General features: G+C 35.3%; 1 protein-coding gene across 1 annotated transcript in view; it reads left to right on the top strand.

Annotated features, from left to right (window-relative positions):
• Positions 1-8,520: 8,520 nt before the first annotated feature.
• Positions 8,521-25,197, top strand: part of LOC145566394 (uncharacterized) — a 53,599-nt gene continuing 36,922 nt past the window's right edge. Inside the window, exons 1-2 of the mRNA XM_081625828.1 lie at positions 8,521-8,979; positions 9,412-9,689. Of these exons, the coding sequence (XP_081481954.1) occupies positions 8,521-8,979; positions 9,412-9,689 (737 nt within the window). The remainder of the gene's footprint in view (positions 8,980-9,411; positions 9,690-25,197) is intronic.

The raw sequence follows: 25,197 nt of genomic DNA, 5'->3' as shown, positions 1-25,197 counted from the left end.
AACACAGCCCGTATTCACGGCAGCCCCCAACCCTTATAGGAAGCAATTACCAAAATAGCAGCAAATTTATTTTTTTTCACTTTAATCTCACTTCGCCAAAAATGTATGAAGATATGCCGATTGCTACGGTTGTTTCCCTCGTTTTGGCTCCTTCGCCGACCACGAGAACAGAAATGGGCCTTTCATTGATAGGTTGCTGTGATTGTTGAGGTTATAAGAAACATATCGAAGCTTATCGGGGCTGTAGGCGTCATTCGAAGCGCACCTACGTTAAGCATGTTGTGAATATGCTTGGAACTCATAAGAAGTGGGAATTGACATACAATTAGGGACACGATTAGGGACAAAGCAAAGTAGGGCGCAGCCAACAAGTTTTTTAAGGAACTTGTAAACCGTTTAGAGATCATAAAAGGCGACCACGATAAGGGACAACAAAAGGAAACAACGATTGAACCGTGAAGGTTACACCCCATTCATAATCCATGAGATGACTAACTCCATATGGTTTGGAACCACGAAAGGAGGATCGGGGATGACGGTACGAAGTGAGTCATGGAGTCACATTCGCCCGTAATTGGCCTCTACTCGATTCTTACTTTGAAAAGTATTCTTGTGATCTAAAAGGCATACAAACAAAGATTCAATTTGATCCAACTATTATTAGGCTAAATTGGTTGAATGTTAATGCAACATATGATTCTAAAATATTGTGATCAGTTCAATTAACAACAAGATTAAAAAGGAACCTAACCGGTTTTCCAAATTATCTTATTAGGCGTTATATTCAATTACATATTCCCTTTAAACATGCAATACGATGATCAATAAATTAATTAAAATTAACATTGGAAACAATTCAACCATAATAATGTTAGTCAAATCATAAAAAATATAACAACAAACCTAAACATGATACTAGCAATATTAAAATAAGAGTAAGCAATTAAATTAATTAATTACACACGTTACGAACGCTCCTTTAAATTGCTACATCATGAATAAATTGTTAGTAACTTTAATAAAAATATAAATTAAATTGAAATTAAATTAAATAAAAGTAGAGTTGATGATTTGGTCCAAACCCTCAATCAGTTCTATTTTTCATGCTTTGGTTTAAGTATTGAATTTTGGGTGTTGTATGGACTCGTTGGAGTGCTTAGGAAAGGAATGATGTAATTAGGAGAGTAGGTTTAAGGCTTAGAATATGTGTGTGAGAGAGAGAGAGAGAGGGAATGTGTGCTGATGCATAAGAAAGGAAGAGAGAATTGTTTGGTGCCCTGAGACTAATGAAATCAGCCTCGTATTTATAGAGAAAATACGAGGGGTGAGGTATGGAACCCTAGAATTGAAGCGTCGCGAAGAAATTAAACCTAGAAATTGTCGTGTCGCTGATAGGATAAAGTCGTATCTCCTAATCAAAAGAATTACCTAAGTCCTCTAGCTAAAGTAGATAGGGAAGTAGGGTCGAATCCACAGGGAAACAAGTCTTTATATTCCTAAATAATTAATGTAATCTAAACTATCAAGTAACCAAATTATTTTTATGGGAATTAAACTTAGGAGAATTATTAAACTAAAGCAAATGAAACTAAGGAGAAATCAACAACACAAATCCTAGGGTATATGTTCACCAATAAATAATATTTCAGGGTAAAACACAACAATCAATTATCAATGCATCACTTGATCAGATCATAAAGGGTTTTCACTACATATTGTAATCACATAATTAATCTACTGGTATTAAATTGCATCGAGCAGCATTAGTGAGCTGCAATTTTCTAAAAACAAAAGTGTGGAACAATAATATAAATAAATTTTTTACGAAGGAAATATGAAAAAAATACCAATCACAATGCGACACATGTCACAATTATTAGTAATCAACCAGTTACTTTTTAATTTTAAACAAATACCCAAAAGTGATACTCCTTCTATTTCGTTATAATCGCAATACCAACGTTCATTTCATAACACTTTCTAAATTGAAAAAAAAAATCACTATTATTTTATTAGTAGCTTAAATCCCGTACAATGCACGGTTATACCAAACATTATAAAGATTTATAATAATTTGTAGTTCAAGTTTTGTTACAATTTTTTTTCTCTTTATAAATCACAAATTCTTATATGTGGTTGGCCACATGGTGTGGCCAACCATCATAGGGGTTACTTCGTTTATTTTATAGGGGTTACGTGGTCAGCGTTACAGGGGTTACTTCATCAGTGTTATAGGGGTTACTCAATTTAGACACATGATTGTGTCTCCCCAAAAACCAAACCCAGTGATGAGTACCTTTTCACGTCTTTGATTAACAAGTTCGCTAGAGAGTTGAAGAGTTTTGTGAAGTTTCCTTAAGCCTTGGCCATACCCCTAACCTTTCTTAAAATGTTTTAATCCTAAATAATTAATTTATTTCTTGCCTTTAAACCCAAAATCATTCATTTCGTGTCCAAATCTTAAAAACATCCAAACCAGATTATTTTTGTAATACCCCGTATTTTTATACGTATTTTATTTTAAATAAGTATTTTATGAGGTATTTAAATAATTTGAAATGAATTATTTATGGCATTTTAATTATTTCTTTTAAATAAGTTTGGAAATATTTTTAAAAAGGAAAGTTTTATTTAATTAATTATTTTATTCAGTTGGGATTTAATTTAGGAAAGTTTTATTTTAGTTAAGTTTTATTAGGAAAGGGATTAGGAAAGATTAAAAAAAGAAATTTTAGGTAAGAAGGGTTTTTTGAGAAAGGGGTATAAATATTCAACACATGGACAAATTAAACTTTGCCCAGAGTGGAGAATGCCCAAGGTAAACTTCTCTCCCTTCTCCTTTATTTCTTTTTCTTTTTTTTTCTTTCTTTTCCCCTTCCCCTTTTTGCATGGATGGCCACCACCACACACCACCGGCCGCCACCACAACCATCGGAGCAAGCGCCAACTGCCGCAGCGACACCGGCAGGCCGCGGCAGCAGCCCAGCCGTGCCGTGGTGCTGCTGCTTGCGGTCGTCAATAAAAATAAAAATTTATTCTTTTTTTATTTTTCTTTTGTTTAATCCTAGATCTAATTATAAATTGTGAGTTTTGTGATGGTTTTATGATGATTGATTTTAAGTATGATGCAAAACAATTTTCAGATTTTAATTTTAATTAAAAAATCCCCAAATTTTGAAACCCTAGATTTGTAAATAATTGATTCTTAAAGGAATATGATTTAGGGTGGTTTAAAGCTTTAATTGGAGGGTTTTAAAGCATAATTACAGCAAGTTTTCATGAATTAATTTTGCTGGAAATTTTGTTAGTAAGCTAAAAATTAAGTTTCTTGAAGAAATTTTGATTACCCATTAATTGGGATTAAAGTAAGAGGTTTTAAATGAATTTTCAGCTTGTTTTAATTAAATTATGTGTGGTTTAATAAGAGTATATATTGCTAGAAATTTATGTGGAGTAGATTTTAATGCCATGTTATGATTTTTTATTGTAAGATACTTTGAAGTGAGTTATTTCTATTAGTCGTGGCGATTTTTAAGATCGTATTCAAGGTACATTCGCGTACATGGTATTTATTTGGTGATATAGGATCATGCTAGGCTTCTGAATAATTGATTCCAAATAGTATCATGATAGATTTTGACTGGAATTTATTATTTGGTTGATGTTGGTGATTGAATAATGAAGCATGGATTAATTGTGATAGATTAGTGATTGGAAATAATTAATTTGGCATGTTGTATATGAACCACACTTTTATTATTGGCATGATAGAGAACATGTTTAATTGTACTAAATGTTTAATTTGGTTTGAAATATTAAAATGGAATTTTATTATGGTTCATATATATTTTATTGATGCTATAAACATCAGGAAATTTAAGTGTCTATGTACACGAGGAATAAATGATATATTGGTGCCTTAGTGTACTTAAGGTGTTTCTAACACCGAGGGATAGGAATTGTGGCACATTACGCGTTTAAGATGTCTTTGATACCGAGGTAGATTAAAAAGGGTTCAACATTAAATATTATGTGGTCACTAATAATTCAAGAATTAAATTGATATGATGTAATATTTGAATAATTATGATGATCGAATTGTGTTATGGTTTAAAAGTCATCACCAAGTCTAATAATATGTAAATTACGTAATGTGAAAGAGATTACGCATCAAAACTCTTGGAACGTATATACCTTTAGTATGAACATATGGGGGGAGTTATGAGGTTTTATATTTAATCATAACTTCTAATGGGAATACAAGACGCTCTATTTTCCTTTTATTATTAAGCGCAGGAATTCCGCCACTTACGAGTGGTTATTTTATATTGGCACGGTTAGCTACCGTGTTAATACCCCTTTATTGGGGCAGGTTAGGCGGGAAACTCGTTCGATGCGTAATCAATGCTAAATGAATCATTTAGTCACTTAGTTGAGAAGTCTTGTTGTACGTTGTGTGCTTGTAAACAGGTTGTGACGAGGTAAGTTGTGTGTTGATAGGTGAAAGCATCTTAGTGTGTTAAATTACGCTTATGTACTCAGCTTTGCTGATTGTGTGTTTGTGTGTTTGTTGGCCTTGTCTTTACCTTGGCCATATGATGACCCATTTTTAATGGAGAGTAGTGGAAACAAGTAGAGAAAAGATTTTCAGGTGATGAAGCATATTCATTATAGGCATGAGTGAAGAGCGAATCATGCTAGTTTCCATAAGTTTATGATATGTTTATTGCTTTGATTATTATATTATATTATGTTTGTGAGACTAATGCAAAGGTTTTGAATTGGATTAGTTTTGTTAAGGGCTTACAATGGTTCCAAGTTGTAGGTTGACTTGTTCTACTTTGGTTTGACTTTACTTTCATTGGTTGACTTTTTAAGTTGAGTCGTTTTAAATGTTTTTCAAAGATAGTCTTCCGCTATGTGTCTTTGATAGTTGTCTTAGCCGTTTTCACGATGGCGGTAATATCTTAGATTTTCCCATTTTGAGTTTTAAAAAGAGCAAAACAGGTATTTTAAAGAAAAGGAATTTCTAGGGTGTTACAAAGTGGTATCTGGGAGCTTTGGTTAAGATTTTATTACCACTAAAGCGAAAAATGTGTTTTAAAGTGTTTTGTTCTAAAACTTGACCAAGTACTTATTTAATTGTGGATTTCTAAAGAGAGTTATTTTATTTAATTTTGTTTTAAGAATATCAAATATTTTATTTGATTGATTTAAAAAAATCTGTAAATTTTTTTTTATGAGAGTGGTCCGAATTTTTTTTTTTTTTTTTTTTTTTGGCCGAAATTTTTTTTTGGTTTTTTTGATGCTTATTTTCGAAAATTTTGTTTAAGAGGAGTCAAATATATATATATATATCTTTTTTAGTTTGTTCATTTTGCAGGAAAGCCAGGACTGAGGTACGTATTGTGTTAAAAGCTTTTAAAAGCATGTTGGTGAGATTGGGTAGGAAAGACTTTGGGCATATAAATTAGAAATAATCATGTTCTTGTGTGCATTAATATTTAGGTTGTGATGTTTAATCATGTGAATGGATTGCTTGTGAGAATGTAATTATTTGATTAGAAATAAGAAAATTGTTTGATTGAACATTGAACCTAATTCATGCAAGAACTGTATTATTTTTGCTTTCTTTGGGAAAGGGAATTCTTTTCTAAGTCTTTTCCTTTACAGGATGTCGAACCTTCCTTCCAAAAACACCCAAATTGGTACTTTAGTCAAGAAAAACAATGAACACCCCTACGATTATGTGGAGAAAATTCGTTACTATTGTTTTATATGAGTAACGTTCTTGGAAACAAACTTTATGATCTTCCTGATCGTATCTCTGCTATGATCATTCATTGCCTTCCGGATGAGCCTCCATATCTTGCTGTTAAGGCAAAGTTCTCTGATTTCTACCTTCTAGAGAACATCCCAAACTACTCTAAGCATAAGGATTTCTTTGGTCAGTGGTATCCAGATTACCGATTCTTTATTACTTATCTCATTAGGGTCGAGAAAGCCCATTGTCAACATATGCATATTCCTTATCCAGACTACTACTATGACAATCCAGTGGGGAATAATCCCCCTTCTTCTAGCCACCAGTCAGGTAGTTCTTCTTCCTCAAGAAACCAAGCAGGGGCAAATGGAGAGCAAGAGGAGGGAGAAGCAGTGGAAGAGAGTAACAACATTGTTGACAGTTCCGTCATGGAGATTTCTGATCCAAATCCACCTCCACCTCCAACCCCAATTATAATTGATATTTCATCTGATGAGGAGGAAGAGGGAGAGTTCATTCAAGTGGAGCCTGAACTAGAGTCACCTAAACCCATGGAGGAGACAGATTATCTTGAGTTCGATCCTGGAAGTTACAAACAGTCCACAGATAAGAGGGACAATGTTCGAAAGGATTAGACCTTTATGGTTTTTTTTTTTTTTATTTTTATTTATTTTTTTATTATTAAGGATTCTTAGTTTCATTTCTGTTTATCATTTCTTTCAGTTTTAGTAAAGTAATAAGTGGCATGACCACAGTGAGTCAGTGAGCTTATGTAATGCATAAGTTTTTAGAACTCATTTTATTTCAGTAATTCTATTAATTTCCTTTATTTATTAATAAAATTCTATTTATTTCCTTGTCAATTAATTTATTTTATTAACAATTAATTCATTTCACTTCCTAAAATTGTTCATTTCATATTACCATTCCAAATGGGCCAATCCTCAATCAAAAGCACTTTAATAAATTATTTCTGAGCTATGGGTATTTATGGGAATTATTTTATTTATCTATGTGATGCTTTATTAAATGTATGGTTGGTTAGCAATCAATAATTGATGGACAAAGCTACAAATTTAGGGAATTCTTAGCTCTTGCTATCCCAATTTGTTAGCTTCAAATTTAATGCAAATGTTTCAAGGGTGTTAATTAATAGATGAGTGTATATCTTGAGAGCTAACCAAGACCATATTTAATATAGACCCTTGTTCTTAATTTAGGCGAAGAAAGATGGTAGGGGGAAGTGGTAACAACAATGATGGAGGAGAGTTGAGTGAATTTGTGAGGCAATTGGCAGCTGTTGCTCAACAGTTGGCAAGAAATTCAACTAACAATAGGGATGCTCAAGGAGAGATTTTAAAAAAGGTGGCACAAAGCAAACCACCAACCTATCAGGAAGAGCCTGACCCTACCACACTGTAAAATTAGTTAAGGGAGTTTGAGAAACTGTTTGGGGAAGTTGGGTGCCCAGAAAATTCTAAGGTGGGTTATGCTACGTATTATCTGAGAGGTGAAGCAACCTTTGGTGGCAGCAAAACGAAGCTACCATTAAGGCATTACCTGGATTCAATTGGACAAGTTCCAAAAGAAAGTGAGAGATAAGTTTTACCCTAACTTCTTACAGAAGCAGAAAGCTGAGGAATTCTCAAACCTTAAGATGGAGGAGATGTCAGTCATTGAATACTACACAGAAGCAGAAAGTTTATTGAGATGTCTCGTTTTGCTGAAGAGTCTGTTGCTATAGAGAAGGTAAAAGCTAGAAATTTTGAGAGTGGTTTGACTACTGATTTGCAGCTAAAGTTATGTGGGCAAGTGTTTGAAACATTAGATGAAGTGTATGGGAGAGCCGCACACCTTTATGCACTAGAAGTGAATAAGAAGAAAGAGCTACCTGAAATAGAAGGAAAGGAGAAGAGGAAAGAGGTGGGGAAAAGTTCTGGAAACTAACAGGGTAATCAGAACAACTTTAAGAAGTAGAAGTACCACCATAACAACAATAACTTCCATAACAACAATAATTCCAAAGGTAATAATCATCAAGGAGGACAAAACTTCAATTAAGGGGCTAAAAACTATAACCAAGGAAATAACAAGAATGAAAGGCGTTATTTTTGCAAGAGGTGCAAGAATAACCACCCTAGGAAGGATTATGAAGGCAATCTGGTTACTTGTCGTGCTTGTAATAAGCTGGGGCATAGGGAGTACGAGTGTTTCTCCAAAAATCCTATTGGGAACAAGTAGAATAATAATTCAGGAGGGACCCAAAGGAACTTTCAGGGGAACAACAATAAATTTTCTGGGAATAAGGGAGTGCAGCAGAATGGAGCAAAGAGAAACAACAATAGCAGTGGGATTACTCAACAGAAAGGTGGAGCTACAGGGAAACTGAATGTGTTGAGTAGGCATGAGACTGATTCCACGAAAGATGTCATCACTAGTACTTTTTCTATTAACTCTATTCCTATTAAAGTTTTGTTTGATTTGGTGCAACTTTTTCTTTCATTTCAAAGGGTATAGTTTCAAAACTTGAAGACTGTTTGAAAACAGTAGAAGTAGTAGACCTACCTATAACCATTCCTACAAGTGGGGTAGTGAATTGTACCAAAACCTTTAGAGACGTGCCTTTAGAAATTGAAAGGAAAGTGTTTCTGTCTGACCTCATTGAGTTTGGGTTGAGTGATTTTGATCTCATTCTAGGAATGGATTGGTTGAGCAAGTACAATGCAGAAATTAGTTGTTGATCACAGAAAGTGAAAATGAACACAAGTGTGAATGAGTCAGTAACTTATTGGATGCATGGTGAAACCAAATTCCCAAGGTTGATATCTGTGCTAAAGTTGGCAAAGTACATTAAGAAGGGACGTCTAGTGTACTTCTGCAGTGTGAGAAACATGGATAATGAGGAGGTAATTAAACTAGAGGATATAGAAGTGGCGAATGAGTTCCTGGATGTGTTTCCACAGGGGATCCCTGGAATGCCACCTAAGAGGGCAATTGATTTCACAATAGATTTAGTCCTAGGGACAACACCAATTTCCAAAGCACCATATCGTATGGAACCTGCAGAAATGAGTGAGTTAAAGGAGCAACTGCAGGATTTGTTGGAAAAGGGATATATTAGACCAAGCGCATCTCCTTGGGGAGCGCCAGTTTTATTTGTTAAGAAGAAAGATGGAAGTATGATATTATGTATCGATTACAGGGAACTGAATAAGGTAACAATAAAGAACAAGTATCCATTACCAAGGATTGATGATTTGTTTGATCAGCTGAAAGGTGCAACGGTATTTTCTAAGATTGATTTGAGGTCTGGGTATCACCAATTGAGGATTGCAGATGAGGACATTCCTAAAACTGGATTTAGGACAAGATATGGACATTATGAGTTTACAGTGATGCCATTTGGATTGACAAATGCACCGGCAATCTTTATGGATTTGATGAATAGGGTATTTCATCAATTTATGGATAAGTTCGTCGTAGTGTTCATAGATGATATATTGGTGTATTAAAAGAGCAAAGAAGAGCATGTAGAACACCTAAGGGCAATTCTACAAACACTAAGAGAAAACAATCTTTGTGCAAAGTTCTCTAAGTGTGAATTCTAGTTAGAGAAGGTAGCATTCCTAGGTCATTTTGTGTCTAAGGATGGAGTAGAAGTAGATCCAGCAAAGATCGAAGTAGTGAAAGGTTGGCCTACACCCAAAACAGTATCTGATGTTCGGAGTTTCTTAGGTTTAGCAGGGTATTATAGGCGTTTCGTGAAGGATTTCTCAAAGATTGCTAAACCTATGACTACTCTGATTAAGAAAGACAAAAATTTTGAGTGGGATGATAAGTGTGAAGAAGCATTCCAACTCTTAAAACAGAAGATGATTACAGCACTAGTGCTTACACTGCCAGACGATAGTGGAATCTATGATGTGTATAGTGATGCATCCAAGAATGGCTTGGGATGTGTGCTTATGCAAAATGGAAAGGTGATTGCATACGCATCAAGGCAGTTAAAGACTCATGAAATAAATTACCCAACTCATGACTTGGAATTAGTTGCAATCATATTTGCACTAAAGATTTGGCGGCATTACTTGTATGGAGTGAAATGTAGGTTTTATACAGACTATAAGAGCTTAAAATATGTTTTCACTCAAAAAGATTTAAACTCACGCCAAAGAAGATGGTTGGAGTATACGACAGATTATGACTTGGACATACAATATCATGAAGGGAAAGCAAATGTAGTTGCGGATGCTCTAAGTCGTAAGACCAGTCATGGATTGAATACTTTAGTAGTGGCTAATGAGTTATGTAGAGTGATGAGGAAAATGAATCTAGAAGTTGTAGAATGGGGAATGCCAGTAGGCATACTTGCGAACCTAACCATCCAACCAACAATATTCGATGAAATAAGGGAGAATCAGGCAGGAGATGTGAAGTTGGATAGGATTCGCGAGAAAATAAAACAAGGCAAAGCTACAAATTTCAAAATTCATGAAGATGGGAGTTTAAGATACAAAGGTCGATGGTGTGTACCACAGAAATGTGAGGAAGTTAAAAGAAAACTAATGGAATAGGGTCACAATACACTATACTCGGTGCACCCAGTAGGGGATAAACTATACAAGGATTTGAAAAAAGTGTATTGGTGGCCTAGGATGAAGAATGAAGTTGCGGAATTTGTGGCAAAGTGTTTGACTTGTCAAAAGGTAAAGATAGAGCACAAGAGACCCCAAGGGACTGTGCAATAATTGGAAATTCCTGGATGGAAGTGGGATTGTATCTTAATGGACTTTGTGACTTGCCTCCCAAAGTCAAAGAGTGGAAATGACACTATTTGGGTAGTGGTGGACAGACTTACAAAATCTGTAGTGTTCATACCAATGAAGGAGACATAGAAGATGGAGCAACTTGCAAAAGCTCACATAAAAAATGTTGTGAGGTTACATGGAGTTCCAAAGGATATTGTGTCTGATAGAGATTCCAAGTTTCTTTAAAAATTTTGGAAAAGTGTACAGTAAAACTATGGTACAACACTTAAGATGAGTACAACGTTTCACCCTGCGACAGATGGACAAACTTAGAGAACCATTCAAACCTTAGAGGATATGTTGAGAGCTTGTATTATAGACTTCCAAGGGGGATGGGAAGATAGCTTGGATTTGATTGAATTTTCCTATAATAATAGTTATCATGCGAGCATAGGTATGGCTCCATTTAAGGCTTTGTATGGAAGAAAGTGTCGTAGTCCCATTTGTTGGAACGACATAAGTGAAACAATGATTCTAAGGCCTCAAATGATTGAGGATACAGTGAAGCAAGTAAAGGAAATTCAAGCTAAAATTCAAGCAGCTCAAGATCGTCAAAAGAGCTACGTAGATTTGAAGCATAGAGAAGAGGAGTTTGAAGTTGGTGACAAAGTGTTGCTAAAAGTGTCACCAATGAAGGGAGTGATGAGGTTTGGAAAGAAGGGAAATCTTAGTCCAAAGTATATTGGTCCATATAAGATACTGCAAAGGATTGGTAAAGTAGCTTATAGGTTGGCCTTACCTATGGAGCTAAGTAAAATGCATAATGTATTTCATGTGTCTCAATTAAGAAGATATATCCCTGATAAGTCTCATGTGTTACAACCTGAAACCATTGAGTTAGATTAAAGCCTAACCTATGCGGAATGACTTGTCAAGATTCTTGAAAGTAAAGCGCGTAATTCTTGACAGTAAAGCGCATAGTACATGCAAGAAGAATGTTAAGATTGTGAAAGTGCTATGGTCTAACCAAAAATTTGAGGAAGTCACTTGGGAAGCCGAGGATGAAATGAAAAAGAAATACCCAGAGTTGTTTCAAGTATGTTGAGTTACGGTGACGTAACTCGTTTTCTTTAAGGGGGTAGAATGCGGTAGAATTTTGCGCTTTTTCCCTATATTTTTAGTTATTTTTGTGCTTTTTGCACAATTTTAACAGGTATTTTGAGTAATTGTGTTCTCAAAGAGACACAAAAAGGTAATTGTATGAAAAAAAGTACAGCAATATTATACAAAGTGAGGAAAAAGTTTGCATTTCATTTCCCAAGTTTTAGGACGAAACTTCTTTTAAGGGGGGTAGACTGTAAAACCCCGTATTTTTATACGTATTTTATTTTAAATAAGTATTTTGTGAGGTATTTAAATAATTTGAAATGAATTATTTATGGCATTTTAATTATTTATTTTAAATAAGTTTGGAAATTTTAAAAAAGGAAAGTTTTATTTAATTAATTATTTTATTCAGTTGGGATTTAATTTAGGAAAGTTTTATTTTAGTTAAATTTTATTATGAAAGGGATTAGGAAAGATTAAAAAAGGAAATTTTAGGTAAGAAGGGTTGTTAGAGAAAGGGGTATAAATATTCAACACATGGGCAAATTAAACTTTGCCCAGGGTAGAGAATACCCATGGTAAACTTTCTCTCCCTTCTCCTTTATTTCTTTTTCTTTTCTTTTTTCATTCTTTTCCCCTTCCCCTTTCTGAACGACCGGCCACCACCACACACCACCGGCCACCACCACAACCAATGGCGCAAGCGCCAGCAGCCGCGGCGACACCGGCAGGGCGCGACACTAGCCCAGCCGTGCCGTGGTGCTGCTGTTTGTGGCCGTCAATCAAAAATAAAAATTATTATTTTTTTTTACTTTTCTTTAGTTTAATCCTAAATCTAATTATAAATTATGAGTTTTGTGATGGTTTTATGATGATTGATTTTAAGTATGATGCAAAACAATTTTCAGATTTTAATTTTAATTAAAAAGCCCCAATTTTTGAAACCCTAGATTTGTAAATAATTAATTATTGAAGGAATATGATTTAGGGTGGTTTAAACCTTTAATTTGAGGGTTTTAAAGCATAATTACAACAAGTTTTCATGAACTTATATTGCTGAAAATTTTGTTAGTAAGCTAAAAATTAAGTTTCTTGAACGAATTTTGATTACCCATTAATTGGGATTAAAGTAAAAGGTTTTAAATAAATTTTCAGCTTGTTATAATTAAATTATGAGTGGTTTAATAAGAGTATATATAGCTGGAAATTTGTGTGGAGTAGATTTTCATGCCATATTATGATTTTTGATTGTAGGAGACTTTGAAGTGAGTGATTTCTATTAGTCGTGGCGATTTTAAGATCGTATTCAAGGTACGTTCGCGTACTTGGTATTTATTTGGTGATATAGGATCATGCTAGGTTTTTGAATAATTGATTCCAAAAAGTATCATGATAGATTTTGATTGGAATTATTATTTGGTTGATGTTGGTGATTGAATAATGAAGCATGGAGTATTTGTGATGGATTAGTGATTGGAAATAATTAATTTGGCATGTTGTATATGAACCACACTTTCATTATTGGCATGATAGAGAGCATGTTTAATTAAACTAAATGTTTAATTTGGTTTGAAATATTTAAAAGGAACTTTATTATGGTTCATATAATTTTTATTGATGCTATAAGCATTAGGAAAGAGCTATTTCAGTGTCTACGTACACGAGGAATAAATGATGTATTGGTGCTTTAGTGCACTTAAGGTGTTTCTAACACCGAGGGATAGGAATTGTGGCGCATTACGCGTTTAAGGTGTCTTTGACACCGAGGTAGATTAAAAAGGGTTCAACATAAATTATTATGTGGTCACTAATTATTCAAGAATTAAATTGGCATGATGTAATGTTTGAATAATTATGATGATCGAATTGTGTTATGGTTTAAGAGTCATCACCAAGTCTAATAATATGTAAATAACGTAAAGTGAAAGAGATTACGCACCAAAACTCTTGGAACGTATATACCTTGAGTATGAATATATGGGGGGAGTTATGGGGTTTTATATTTAACCATAACTTCTACTGGAAGTACAGGACATTGTATTTTCCTTTTATTATTAAGCGCAGGAATTCTGCCACTTATGAGTGGTTATTTTATATTGGCACGGTTAGCTCCCATGTTAGTACCCCTTTATTGGGGCAGGTTAGGGGGGAAACCTGTTCGATGCGTAATCAATGCTAAATGAATCATTTAGTCACTTAGTTGAGAAGTCTCGTCGTATGTTGTGTGCTTGTAAATAGGTTGTGACGAGGTAAGTTGTGTGTTGATAGGTGAAAGCATCTTAGTGTGTTTAATCACGCTTATGTACTCAGCTCTGCTGATTGTGTGTTTATGTGTTTGTTGGCCTTGTCTTTACCTTGGCCCTATGATGACCCATTTTTAATGGAGAGTAGTGGAAACAAGTAGAGAGAAGGTTTTCAGGTGATGAAGCATATTCATTATGGGGCAAATCATGCTAGTTTCCATAAGTTTATGATATGTTTATTGCTTTGATTATGTTATTATATTATGTTTGTGAGACTAATGCAAAGGTTTTGAATTGGGTCGGTTTTGTTAAGGGCCTACAATGGTTTCAAGTTGTAGGTTAACTTGTTCTACTTTGGTTTGACTTTACTTTCATTGGTTAACTTTTTTAGTTGAGTTATTTTGAATGTTTTTTAAAGATAGTCTTCCGCTGTGTGTCTTTGACAGTTGCCTTAACCGTTTTCACGGTGGTGGTAATATCTTAGATTTTCCCATTTTGAGTTTTAAAAAGAGCAAAACAGGTGTTTTAAAGGAAAGGAATTTCTAGGGTGTTATAATTTTAGTCCATAATCTCATTCCAATCATTGCTTAGCTGGATGGGACTTGAAAAGTAATTCTATACGCCTAGACTTTAGTGTAGTTAGCACTACCTAAACCTCCATTACCCAGTACCTACTTTTCCGAATAAACACAGTAACTACTGCAGTTACTTCCTACCCCTAAAAATATAAAATAGAAGCACTATTTTCTTTCTTCTAAAATCAGAATACTCTTTTAATTTTCTTTCTCATCAAAATCTGCAAAAATATTAACTAAAAAAACTCAAAATTTTCTATAAAAATCAAGCACAATGTCTAATATAAGAGTTGAAATCGCACAATTGCAAGAAATTTCTCCAAAAGAACGATGTAAAATCGGATTGTAACTTGATTTGCTCATTTTTCGAAAGTAAAAAGTCCAAACCCTAAGTTTTTCTAAATTTTTTTGGGAAATTTGTCAAGAATAAGCCAACCTTTGCGTAGTTAACTCAATATAAGTCAATTTTTCGATTAACCCAACTATGGATGATTTACTTTAAATAATCCCAAGTAAGGTTTATTATCTAATAATCCTAATTATGGGGCATGTTTGCCTCCAATAGTCCCAATGACCGGTAACCTGCTGAAGGGGTAAAAATTTTTTTTATTTTTTTTTATTTATGAAAGCCATGTGTCAGCAAATGATTAGTCTAAAATTAATAAAAATTTAAAAAAAAAGAAAAAAAAACCAAAAACCCAACCACCGCAACCCCTTCTTCCACCATTGCTACCCAACCACCTTCTCGCCACCACCACAACCCCTCACTCACCCAGCGAACCCTTCTCTCCACTTCCGTAACCCAGCCACCCTATCTTCACCATCGCAACCCAGACTCAACCCCTCACTCAAACAGAAACCCAACCATATTCTCTCCACCACCGCAATCGAGGCGCAGCCCCTCACTCACCGCACCAACCCACGCAACTTCTCATTCACCCAGATGCAACCCTTTACCAACCCAGACGCAACCCTTCACTCACCCACCAACCGCAACATCCTCCAATTCCACCACCAACAACCCAAATTTCGTAACCCCTACTCGCCTCCTAACACCGCAATAACAGCAACATTACAGCCGCATAAATAAAGTCACCTAATTCCTCCTCCTGCATCGCTAGTAATGCCCACACAGCCACCTATTGCTCTAACAATTCCACCACCAATTCAAACCGATTCAAACAACTTGTCAGAACGATGGGTTAGTTTAGGGGCGAGAATGGGCCAATTAAGGTAGTTTTGGGAGTTAGGAGGGGTCAGACGACCGTTTTGGGGGGTTAGGGGAGGTGACCGGCCGTTACCGGTGGGCTAGGGCTTTTGCCTTAGGTTGTACGGTAAGGGGAGTAGTGGCTGTGAGGTTTTTTTTTTCCCTTTTTCCCTTTTTATTTTTATTTTTTTTGAAAAAATTTGCACCAATCACTTGTTAACACGTGTCATCGTCACCTCTTATAACAGGTCATTGACAAGTCGTTGACCGATTGGGACTGTTGGAGGAAAAATTAGATAATAAACCTTAGTTGAGATTATGAAAAGTAAATCGCCTATAATTGGGATTATTAAAGTGTATTTTTCTTGTTTTTATTTAAAAACATTTTTTTTGAGACATAATTAAAAACAATTAATCCAATGTTAATTATATTTACATTAAATAAACAAAAAAAATAAAAAATAAAAACCCTAGCCACCCCCTCCCCATCAGCTCCTCCTGCCACCTCCGGCGACCATTTCTCTCCCCCTGCACCGACACCAGCGACCCTATCCCCCCCCCCACGTCGAAACCCCCATCTCTCTCTTTCCTCTTACTTTCTCGCTTCCACCCTAAGTCAATCCCCATGCCCTTGCCACCCAAATGCCACCGCCCCTAAACCTTTAATCCAAATCCGTAACCAACCCAGTTGACCTCGTTGAAGCAGCCGAAACCATGGATAATTGGACACGAAAGTAAACCTGCCGAAGAAATGTTAACAATATACTCTTGTACAGCGAATTTCCGGCGGTTAGAGAGCGAGAGAGGAGAGAGATATGGGTGGATGTTGGGGTGTTGGGAAGCGGGAAAGGGGAAAAAGAGGGATAGGGTTGTTCATGGGTGTGGGAAAGGAAAAGGGGTGGGGTTGCTAGTGCCGGGCAGAGAGGTGGTCGTCGTCTGGCAGTCGATGGCAGGGGAGCTGTGGGGAGGGGTTTGGCAGTGGGTATGATGGTTTTTATTTTTATTTTTATATTGCTGTTAATTGAATTTTTTTTAATTCATTAAAATTAAATCTTTAATTTTTTTTAAAAAAGACCAACCACATGTTGACACGTGGCATAATTTACCGAAATTACCGGCTATCTAAAAATTTAATAGGCCATAACTTATTTTGAGAAGATAGTCTATAAAGGTCGACGTATTTTTAGTTAATTAAAAGGTTAACTTATTTTGAGCTAATCGGACAAGGTTGGCTTATTCTTGACAAATATTCCTTAAAAAATTTCCTTTTGCATGTTACTTTTATGTTGATAAAAGCAAATTTTTGTGAAATTTCCTATTGAATGTCTTTGATTTTTTTCGATTGATTTTTATTTTCATTTTGTTTATTATTCGGTGGTGATTTGTGATGAGTTTGACGTTAGGTGCTTTTCTAGATTTTATGAAGATTACATGATTGATTATATGATTCATGTTAGCTATTTAGAGTTTATTTGGATGTTTTAATTAAAAATTATTTTTCATATTAAAAGCACTAGAATCTTAATTGCAATTATACATTATTATGTTCGAATATTAGATAGCTGTTAAAACAATAGTTTTTATTTAAAATTACCCATTTGTGAATTAAATTGATATTCGGTGAATTTTGCCAGTAAATTAATCTATCTATAGACACCTGAAAATGTCTCCCCAAAATCAAACCCGATGATTAACGTCCTTTCACTTCCATTATTGGTCGGGTTGAGTATTTAATCTTTGGAGTACTTAAATCCATATTCAATCTAATACATTTCATAAACCAACCCAATTCTTAGCCCATTTCCCCAAACCATAACTCATTTTCCTCTTTTCGTGTCAGCATCACAAAACCGAGATAAAATGATTTTGTGACCTTATAATTTTGATCCAAATATTATTTGGTTGGATAGGCCTTGAAGTAATCTTACCAAAGGTATATCATAAGCCCAATTCTGTTTTAATACGAAGAAGATATGAGCAAACCACTAAAACTTGGCCTAAAACCGACACTCTTTCACTAAAACGGCTATATCTTAAAATCTAAAAAATATTTTGACATAATTCTAATTGGGGTGAAAAGTAGACTTGAAGATCTTTTCAACGATATATTCCTTATTCCGAGTAACGGATCAAAAGTTATCGAAGTTTAAAAAACGCATAAAAAGTGAAATTTGCCGCAGCAGGGCAAATGTTCCGCGCCACGACACATGTTACCGGGTCACGGTTTATTTTACCGTGTCACGAAAATTGGCGTCGTGACAAGATAATTTCTAGGGCTTATTTCATTGCGGCGCTTCAATTCTAGGGTTTTGTACCTCACCCCTCACATTTTCTCTATAATACGAGGCTGATTTCACCAGTTTTGGGGCACCAAATCATCATCTCTTCCTCTCTTAGGCACCACATCATTCTTTGTTTCTCTCTTATGCTATCGCCTAATGACAGGGGAAAACTAAGTCGTTGACTAATCTTCCCCAAAGCCAAACAAAATTTATAATCACTTAACAAACCTAAATACAAATTTAGAGGTAAGTCAAGGGTCGAACCATTAGGAACGGTTATGTTCAAGTGCTTTCAATTGTGCGCCTAAGCTAGGTCGAAGTCAAGGGTGAAGAGTTAAATAACAAAGACTAATCCACTAACAAAACAAAGAATCAAGCAAATAAAACACTAGGGGATGGGGATCAACAAGTAATCATGACAATTGCAACAACTTGGGAAGAACGTGCCAATCAATGGTTGTGAAGACTAATGATAAGAGCTATCAATTGGAATCAAAGAGCTATCTCTTAGTCGTTAAGCCAGTGGTCTCTAGGAATAACAAACTAGGAGAATCACAATCCAAACCAATCGACAATTAGAATTCATAAATCAATGGGTCGTGTCATTAGAAATCACAATGCAATCTAGCATAATTCTCAAGGCCTAATCAAAATACACACATGCAAACTTACAATAATCACTTTAATCTCAATAATTAATCAACATAATTCCCAAATTAACCAAATTAATCAATCATACAAGTCTCACCCAATCCCTAGCAATCAAGTACTCAAGAATCATCATAAAATCAAGAAGCAAGAGAATGAAATCAAGAATCAAGAAAATATGAAGAAGAACTACACTAAACAAGAATCAATCATCAAAATCAAATCAAACAAACATGGAATTAAACAAAGCAATAGAATGAGATAGAGTTAGAAATCCTCTTTGATTGATATTGGATATTTTTAATACAATTGTCACCTTGAATCGTCAACCTCTCAAATCACCAATGAAATCCCTCACTATGTCTCTGTAAATCTACTCCTAAACTAACCCTAAAACTAGAGAGAGAAACTCTCAACTAAGCTAAAATTATGATCAAAATAATGTCTAAAAGCTCCCTCCAAAAATCTGGTCTTAAAGTATTTATAAGAGTCGAGAAAACGAGCTCGGAATGAACCTGAAAGCAGGGTTACGCGACCGCACAAGCAGCCTGCATGCCCGCGCAAGGTGGCCTGCACGCCCTCTCCTCCTCGTTCGCGCTCGCGATAAATTGGGTACGAAATGGACCTCGATTGCGCGCTCGCGCAAGATTAAGATGCGCGCTCGCGCTCCCCGAGCAAGACACTTCTTCGATGCATGCATAATGTGAATGGTGCGCCCCCCATGATAGTCACTAAGCATGGTAGATTCGAATAGAATTGACGATGGGTTCAACACCATGGTCTCATGAGAGTACGTACAGCTTGAGAGCGCAAGAGCTAGAACTTGGAGCATGCCACTTTCTTACTTCTTGAGATTTTCCAATGGTATAAGCTTGCTCCAAAGGAATCTTCCAACTTAGTAAGCCACCAAAATCAAGACCTGAACCTCGTACAATACCTACAACCACATAAAGAGGACAAATAAAGGAGAAAACACTAGAAAATCTATAAAAACACAAAATAAGAGGGAAAAATGAAAATAAAGAAAATTGACAATGCATGAAACTAAGCATTTATAATTGAAGAAATCCATGAAAAGAAGGTAAAAACAACCTAAAAACTCATCAAATGAGTATCGTTTATGACACTCATCACCTAAGCACTAGCCTTCCTTACTTTCTCACAATACATCCCTTAAAAACTCCCCGGGGTCCATACAACACCCGAAGTTCCATACTTAAATCAAGGCATGAAAGGTAGAATCGATTTAGGGTTTGGACCAAATCAACTCTACTTTAATTTAATTTAATTTTGCATTATTTTTATTAAAGTTACTAACATTTTATTTATGTTGTAGCGATTTAAAAAAGCGCGGAACGTGAGTAATTAATTCCCTTAATTACTCTTATTATTTTTTATTGTTAGTATCATGATTAGGCTTATTATGTTTTGATTTTCCTAACGTTATTATGGTTAAATTGCTTTCAATGTTGATGTTTATTTTATTGTTTATTGTTGATCACCATATTGCATGTTAAAAGGAAACTGTAATTGAATCACACCTAATAAGATAATTCGAAAAACTGGTTAGGATCCTTTTTAATCTTGTTGTTTAATCAAGTGATCACAAATATTTTAGAATTATGTGCGGCATTAATATTTAACCAATTTAGCCTAATATTATTTTGGAGCAAATTGAATCTTTGTTTACATGCCACTGAGATCACAAGAAGTACTTTTCGCAATAAGAATCGAGTAAAGGCCACTATGGGCGAATGTGACTCCATGACTCACTTCGTACCATCCTCTATTCGTGGTTTCGAACCATATGGAGTTAGTAATCTCATGGATTATGAATGGAGTGTAACCTTCACGGGTAAATTGTTGTTACCTATCATTGTCCTTTATTCGTGGTTGCCTTTTAATGAACCGTGAACGGTTTATAAGTCCCTTAAAAACTTATTGGTAGCTCCCTACTTTCCTTGTCCCTAATCGTATATGTCAATTCCCACTTTCTATTAGTGCTAAGAATATTCACCACATGCTTAAGTAGGCATGCTTCGAACGACGCCTACACTATTGTAAATGTTCATTTTTGATGAACTTCATGTTTATTTGTAGAAGCTAAGGATAAATATTCAAATTGTAATTACTAAAATTTAAGATAAAATAATTTTTTTTTTATTTTTAGTTTGAAAAGATTGTATGTATGTTCATGTGTAAAAAAATATAATGTTTGTTTTCAGAGACGAGTGGACATCACAACGCTCCCTGAGAATGCGGGAGGTCGTTACCTTTGATTAGTGATCGGCCCGATTACGATCACATTTGATTAATGATCGGTCCGATGACGATCAGATTTTGATTGATTGAACATATTTGAGCAGTGATTGGCCCGATTACGATCAAATTTGAGAAATGATCGGCCTTATTACGATCGCAATTTCCAAAGATGGTTCAATGGGACTCTCCAAGCTAGATATAACCATTAGAGGAAGATTTCTGGGGAAATCAATTTGAGCTCAGTATGATCTTGAAGAATAAGGTTTTATAATAGGTTTTCCATAGTGTGAGAAACTATCACTTCCAAAGCGTGAAAATGAGAAATTTTGAAGACAGCTCAGAGCGAAGTGGTCTTTGACAGCACTCCCTGAGAATGTGGAGGTTGTCACCACTAATTTTAAAGACGGCTCAAAGCAAAGTGGTCTTCGACTGCGCTCCCTGAGAATGCGGAGGTTGTCACCCCTAATTTGAGAAGATGGCTCGAAGCATAGCGGTCTTCGACAACGCTCCCTGAGAATGTGGAGGTTGTCACCCCAACTCGAGAAGATGGCTCGAAGCATAGCGATACTCGATAGTACTCCCTAAGAATGTGGAGGTTGTCAAACAAAACAAACTTTGATTTGATGTCACCTAGAGACGTGTGCTCGACGAACCCAAATACGTGTTTCTTTCCCCTTGACTCCTTTATTTGTAGAATTGATACATTCTATTGGTATCAGTGTTAAAAAGGATGATTTAGGATCGTAGAATGTTTTGAATCATTCTCCATCCCTATTGGTCTACTTTGAATTTTGTTTTTGAAACTTACGTTTCTCCAAACTTAGTTAAAGTGGGGGCTTATGTAGACACCTGATTATGTCTCCCAAAAACCCAAACCCAGTGATGAGTACCTTTCACATCTTTGATTAACAAGTTCGGTAGAGAGTTGAAGAGTTTCGTGAAGTTCCATTAAGAGTTAAGACTTGACCATACCCTAACCTTTGCTAAAATGTTTTAATCCTAAATCATTTATTTTAAACCTTTAAACCCAAAATCATTCATTTCGTGTCCTTAAAATCATTCATTTCGTGTCTAAATCTTAAAAACATTCAAAATATATTATTTTGGTCCAGTATCTCAGTCTAATCATTGCTTAGTTTGATGGGGCCTGAAAAGAGTTTTCCAGCGATATATTATAAGCCCAAATCCGACTTAAAACGAATAAGTTATGGCCAAAATACAAAACTGAGCCCAAACCATCAAAACTGAATTTCGTGCCTCATAGTTTTTATCTAAATCTTGGATGGTTGAATAGAACTTGAAATTATCTTTCCAATGATATATCATATTCCCATTTTCGATTAGAAACGAAAAAGATATGATTAAAATACTAAACTCTATCCAAAACTGATTTGATTTTAATTGGGTTTAAATGTAGAATTCAAGAGATTTCCAACGATATATTAGTTATCTTATTTTGATTTTTGGATCAAAGTTATGATAAAACAAAAACCGCAAAATTGTAGGACTATCGCGCCGCGACGGACCCTGGCGCGCCACGATATGTCTATCACCCCGCGATGAAACTGGTTTTACTTCCACTCGAATTCTGATCTTTTTCTGATCGTTCGACTCTCTTTTTTCTTTATAAATAGAGGTCATTTTCTCCTGTTTCACATCATGGACAATAGCCATCAACAACCATCTTAATTCTCATTATAACCTAGAGTTCATAATACCCGGAATTCTGGATTCCAATGTTCTTAGCCTTATCCTAAACACATCCTTAATATTCTCCTCATAACACCTCATTCACGAGATTTGAATACTCTAAGCCATCCTCGATGGTCATTCAGGTCGGGTCATTGGCAGCGCCATGTGGCAGCGGGCTGCGAACCCGGGTGACGGGTCATGGACGCGGACTGAAGGGTGGCGGCCCAACCGAACCCATCTTGGGGCTCAAGGTTGGGTGCCACATGGTTAGCTCACAATGGATGTGAGTTGCCTTGGGAGCAAGTGAGGAAGTGGTCCTCACCTAACCATGTGACACTTGTTACTTAGTGATTCCTTGGTTTATTTAACTAGGAATTGAATTCATCATTCTTTCCATGTGGGATCTTTTTGAGAAAAATTCCCACATTAAAAGATGACAGGAATTCACAAGGAAGCACTCCTTATAAATTGGCAAGGCATACCTTGGGATTGTTCACTTGAGTAGGAACTCAAAAAGGCATCTCCACTTGAGAGAAAACCTCTAAGTTCATATAATACTCGAGTAGTGTTTTGGTCCGACTCGGCTAAACTCCGAGTAAGAGACCGATCAGGTCGAGTTGCGGGTGGATACCGTAGGAGGTCTCTGCACTTGCAAGACTTGGCTTTGAAGTAAGAGCTCTTTGTGAGCGAAGCACGCGATAAGGGTAAGATCGTCTTTTCTCTCTTTCTTGTTATTTATGTCAAGTAGTTATATTAATTGTGAGCGGGTCTTGGGGGTTGGGTTTTGTTCCGCGATGAGTTAGACTTACCGAAACCCAACAGCGATATCGGAGCCTTGCTCATTTATTTTTGTAACTAAAATTTTCAAGGTTTTAAAATGGATTTAATTTCTGGTTGTGTTGCTAATTAGATTAGTAGCTTAATTTTATTAATTTTTAATCTCGTTTTATTAAGAACTTTGGCTCCAGAACCCAAATTTTCGCCCAAGACTAGTGAATTTTGGGTGGAATCGATATTCTGGAAACATTATGATCTTTTAGGACTGCGAAAAAGCCAAATTTTGCCCAGAAATGACTGTTTCGAGGGATTTTTTGTTTTGACGAAAAATTTTGAATCTTCTAAACCTTGAATCTTAATGGCATATTAATTGTGATTATGCATTTGGTTCTTTCCTTTATGCTTCTGCAAGTTTAGACCACTTTTGAGCATAATTACTTTGTTATAAGTGGTGCTTAATAGTTGGCTCAAATTTTCACATAATTGCAAATAAATTGCTTTAAGTGTGAAAAGTTTGTATCTTGAGGCTCTTAAGTACTAAAGATTCAATCTTTAATTATTTTAAGTGATTGGAACTTTGTGTAACTAAATTCCATGTATGTTAATTGAACTTTTTTTATTTAATCATTATTAAGTTGATTGGAATCATAAAGTTTCAAACTTGTGATAGAATTTTCATTAATCTTCATATTGGAAGATATAATTTTTCAAGGATTCACAAGTTAAAGTTGGAATCTTTATTTGAATATTTATGTTCGTAATTCCAACTCTCTTTTAATTTTTTCAAATCTCATAATTAATTTATGTTGGTTAAATTAATGGTGAGAATAGTCCTTTTTCATTTTATGTTGCATCAAGTTGAACCAAATTTCATTAAAGAATAGTTCTTGGAATTAATTTGGTTTAGTGCACTTGAATGATTTTATTACCCCGGTGCCTAGTACACCAAGCCGAGAGGCTTGATGTTAGGAACTTTGGGGTTTTAGGGCTATATAATTTTTGCGTTTTGCCGATATTAATTATTTTAATTATGTTTAAATTACTTTAATTAAATTTTGGAGGCTAGGCCTCGGTTTTGAGCGGCACTTGCAAAATTTTATTTTGGCAAAATTTTGGGTTTACCGGCTTAATTAATTGGATTAATTAACTTGGATGCGGAATTTAGTGGGAGCTTTAATTTTTAATTGCGCTTAATCACATAATCGGTTAAACAACTTTGACTAGTTTTAATTAGGCGCGTTAATTGGATTAACCATGTAACACCCTCAAATCTCCCTCTACGGAAATACTAGTATAATACATATAATTATACCGTAGAGATAGACTTAGGCGTATTACCGCCGCGTGATTACGTAAGGCTACTCAACTTACTAACAAAACCATACTTTGCAGCGGAAACTTCAAAACTCTTCTTTATTAATAATAACTATAGATAGAAACCAATGTTATGAGTACTCAATTTAAATACAAGACCAAAATTCCTAATTTAGTGAAACCAAATCCCGGGACTCCAATGCATTAATTTATTCACTCCACCTGAAATAACACTGCTTACCATTACGGTAAACAGGGCGAACCAAAACAAATAAGAAGTACGGGTTAGCAAATATGCTAAGTACGGTAAGTGCAAGATAATTAAATTCAATTTATTTGCAAACATGCTTTTGAAATCAATTCCAATAATTATTCCTATAATTCCAAACTCATGATTCAAAACCAATTCTCAATATTCAAATTCCAATAATCAATAAAACCAATTCCAATTATTTTAAAACCAATTAAACCAATTAAACCAATTCCTCTCCCAAGTGTGCACACCCCCCAAGCTAGTCTCCTTATGTTACAAGGCTATTCTTGAGGAAAGACCCGGTCATACAAATTCCAAGGCCTTA

Source organism: Chenopodium album, chromosome 11, assembly GCF_948465745.1.
Source record: "Chenopodium album chromosome 11, dcCheAlbu1.1, whole genome shotgun sequence".
Lineage (NCBI taxonomy): Eukaryota > Viridiplantae > Streptophyta > Magnoliopsida > Caryophyllales > Amaranthaceae > Chenopodium > Chenopodium album.
This window is presented reverse-complemented; position numbering and strand designations above follow the sequence as displayed.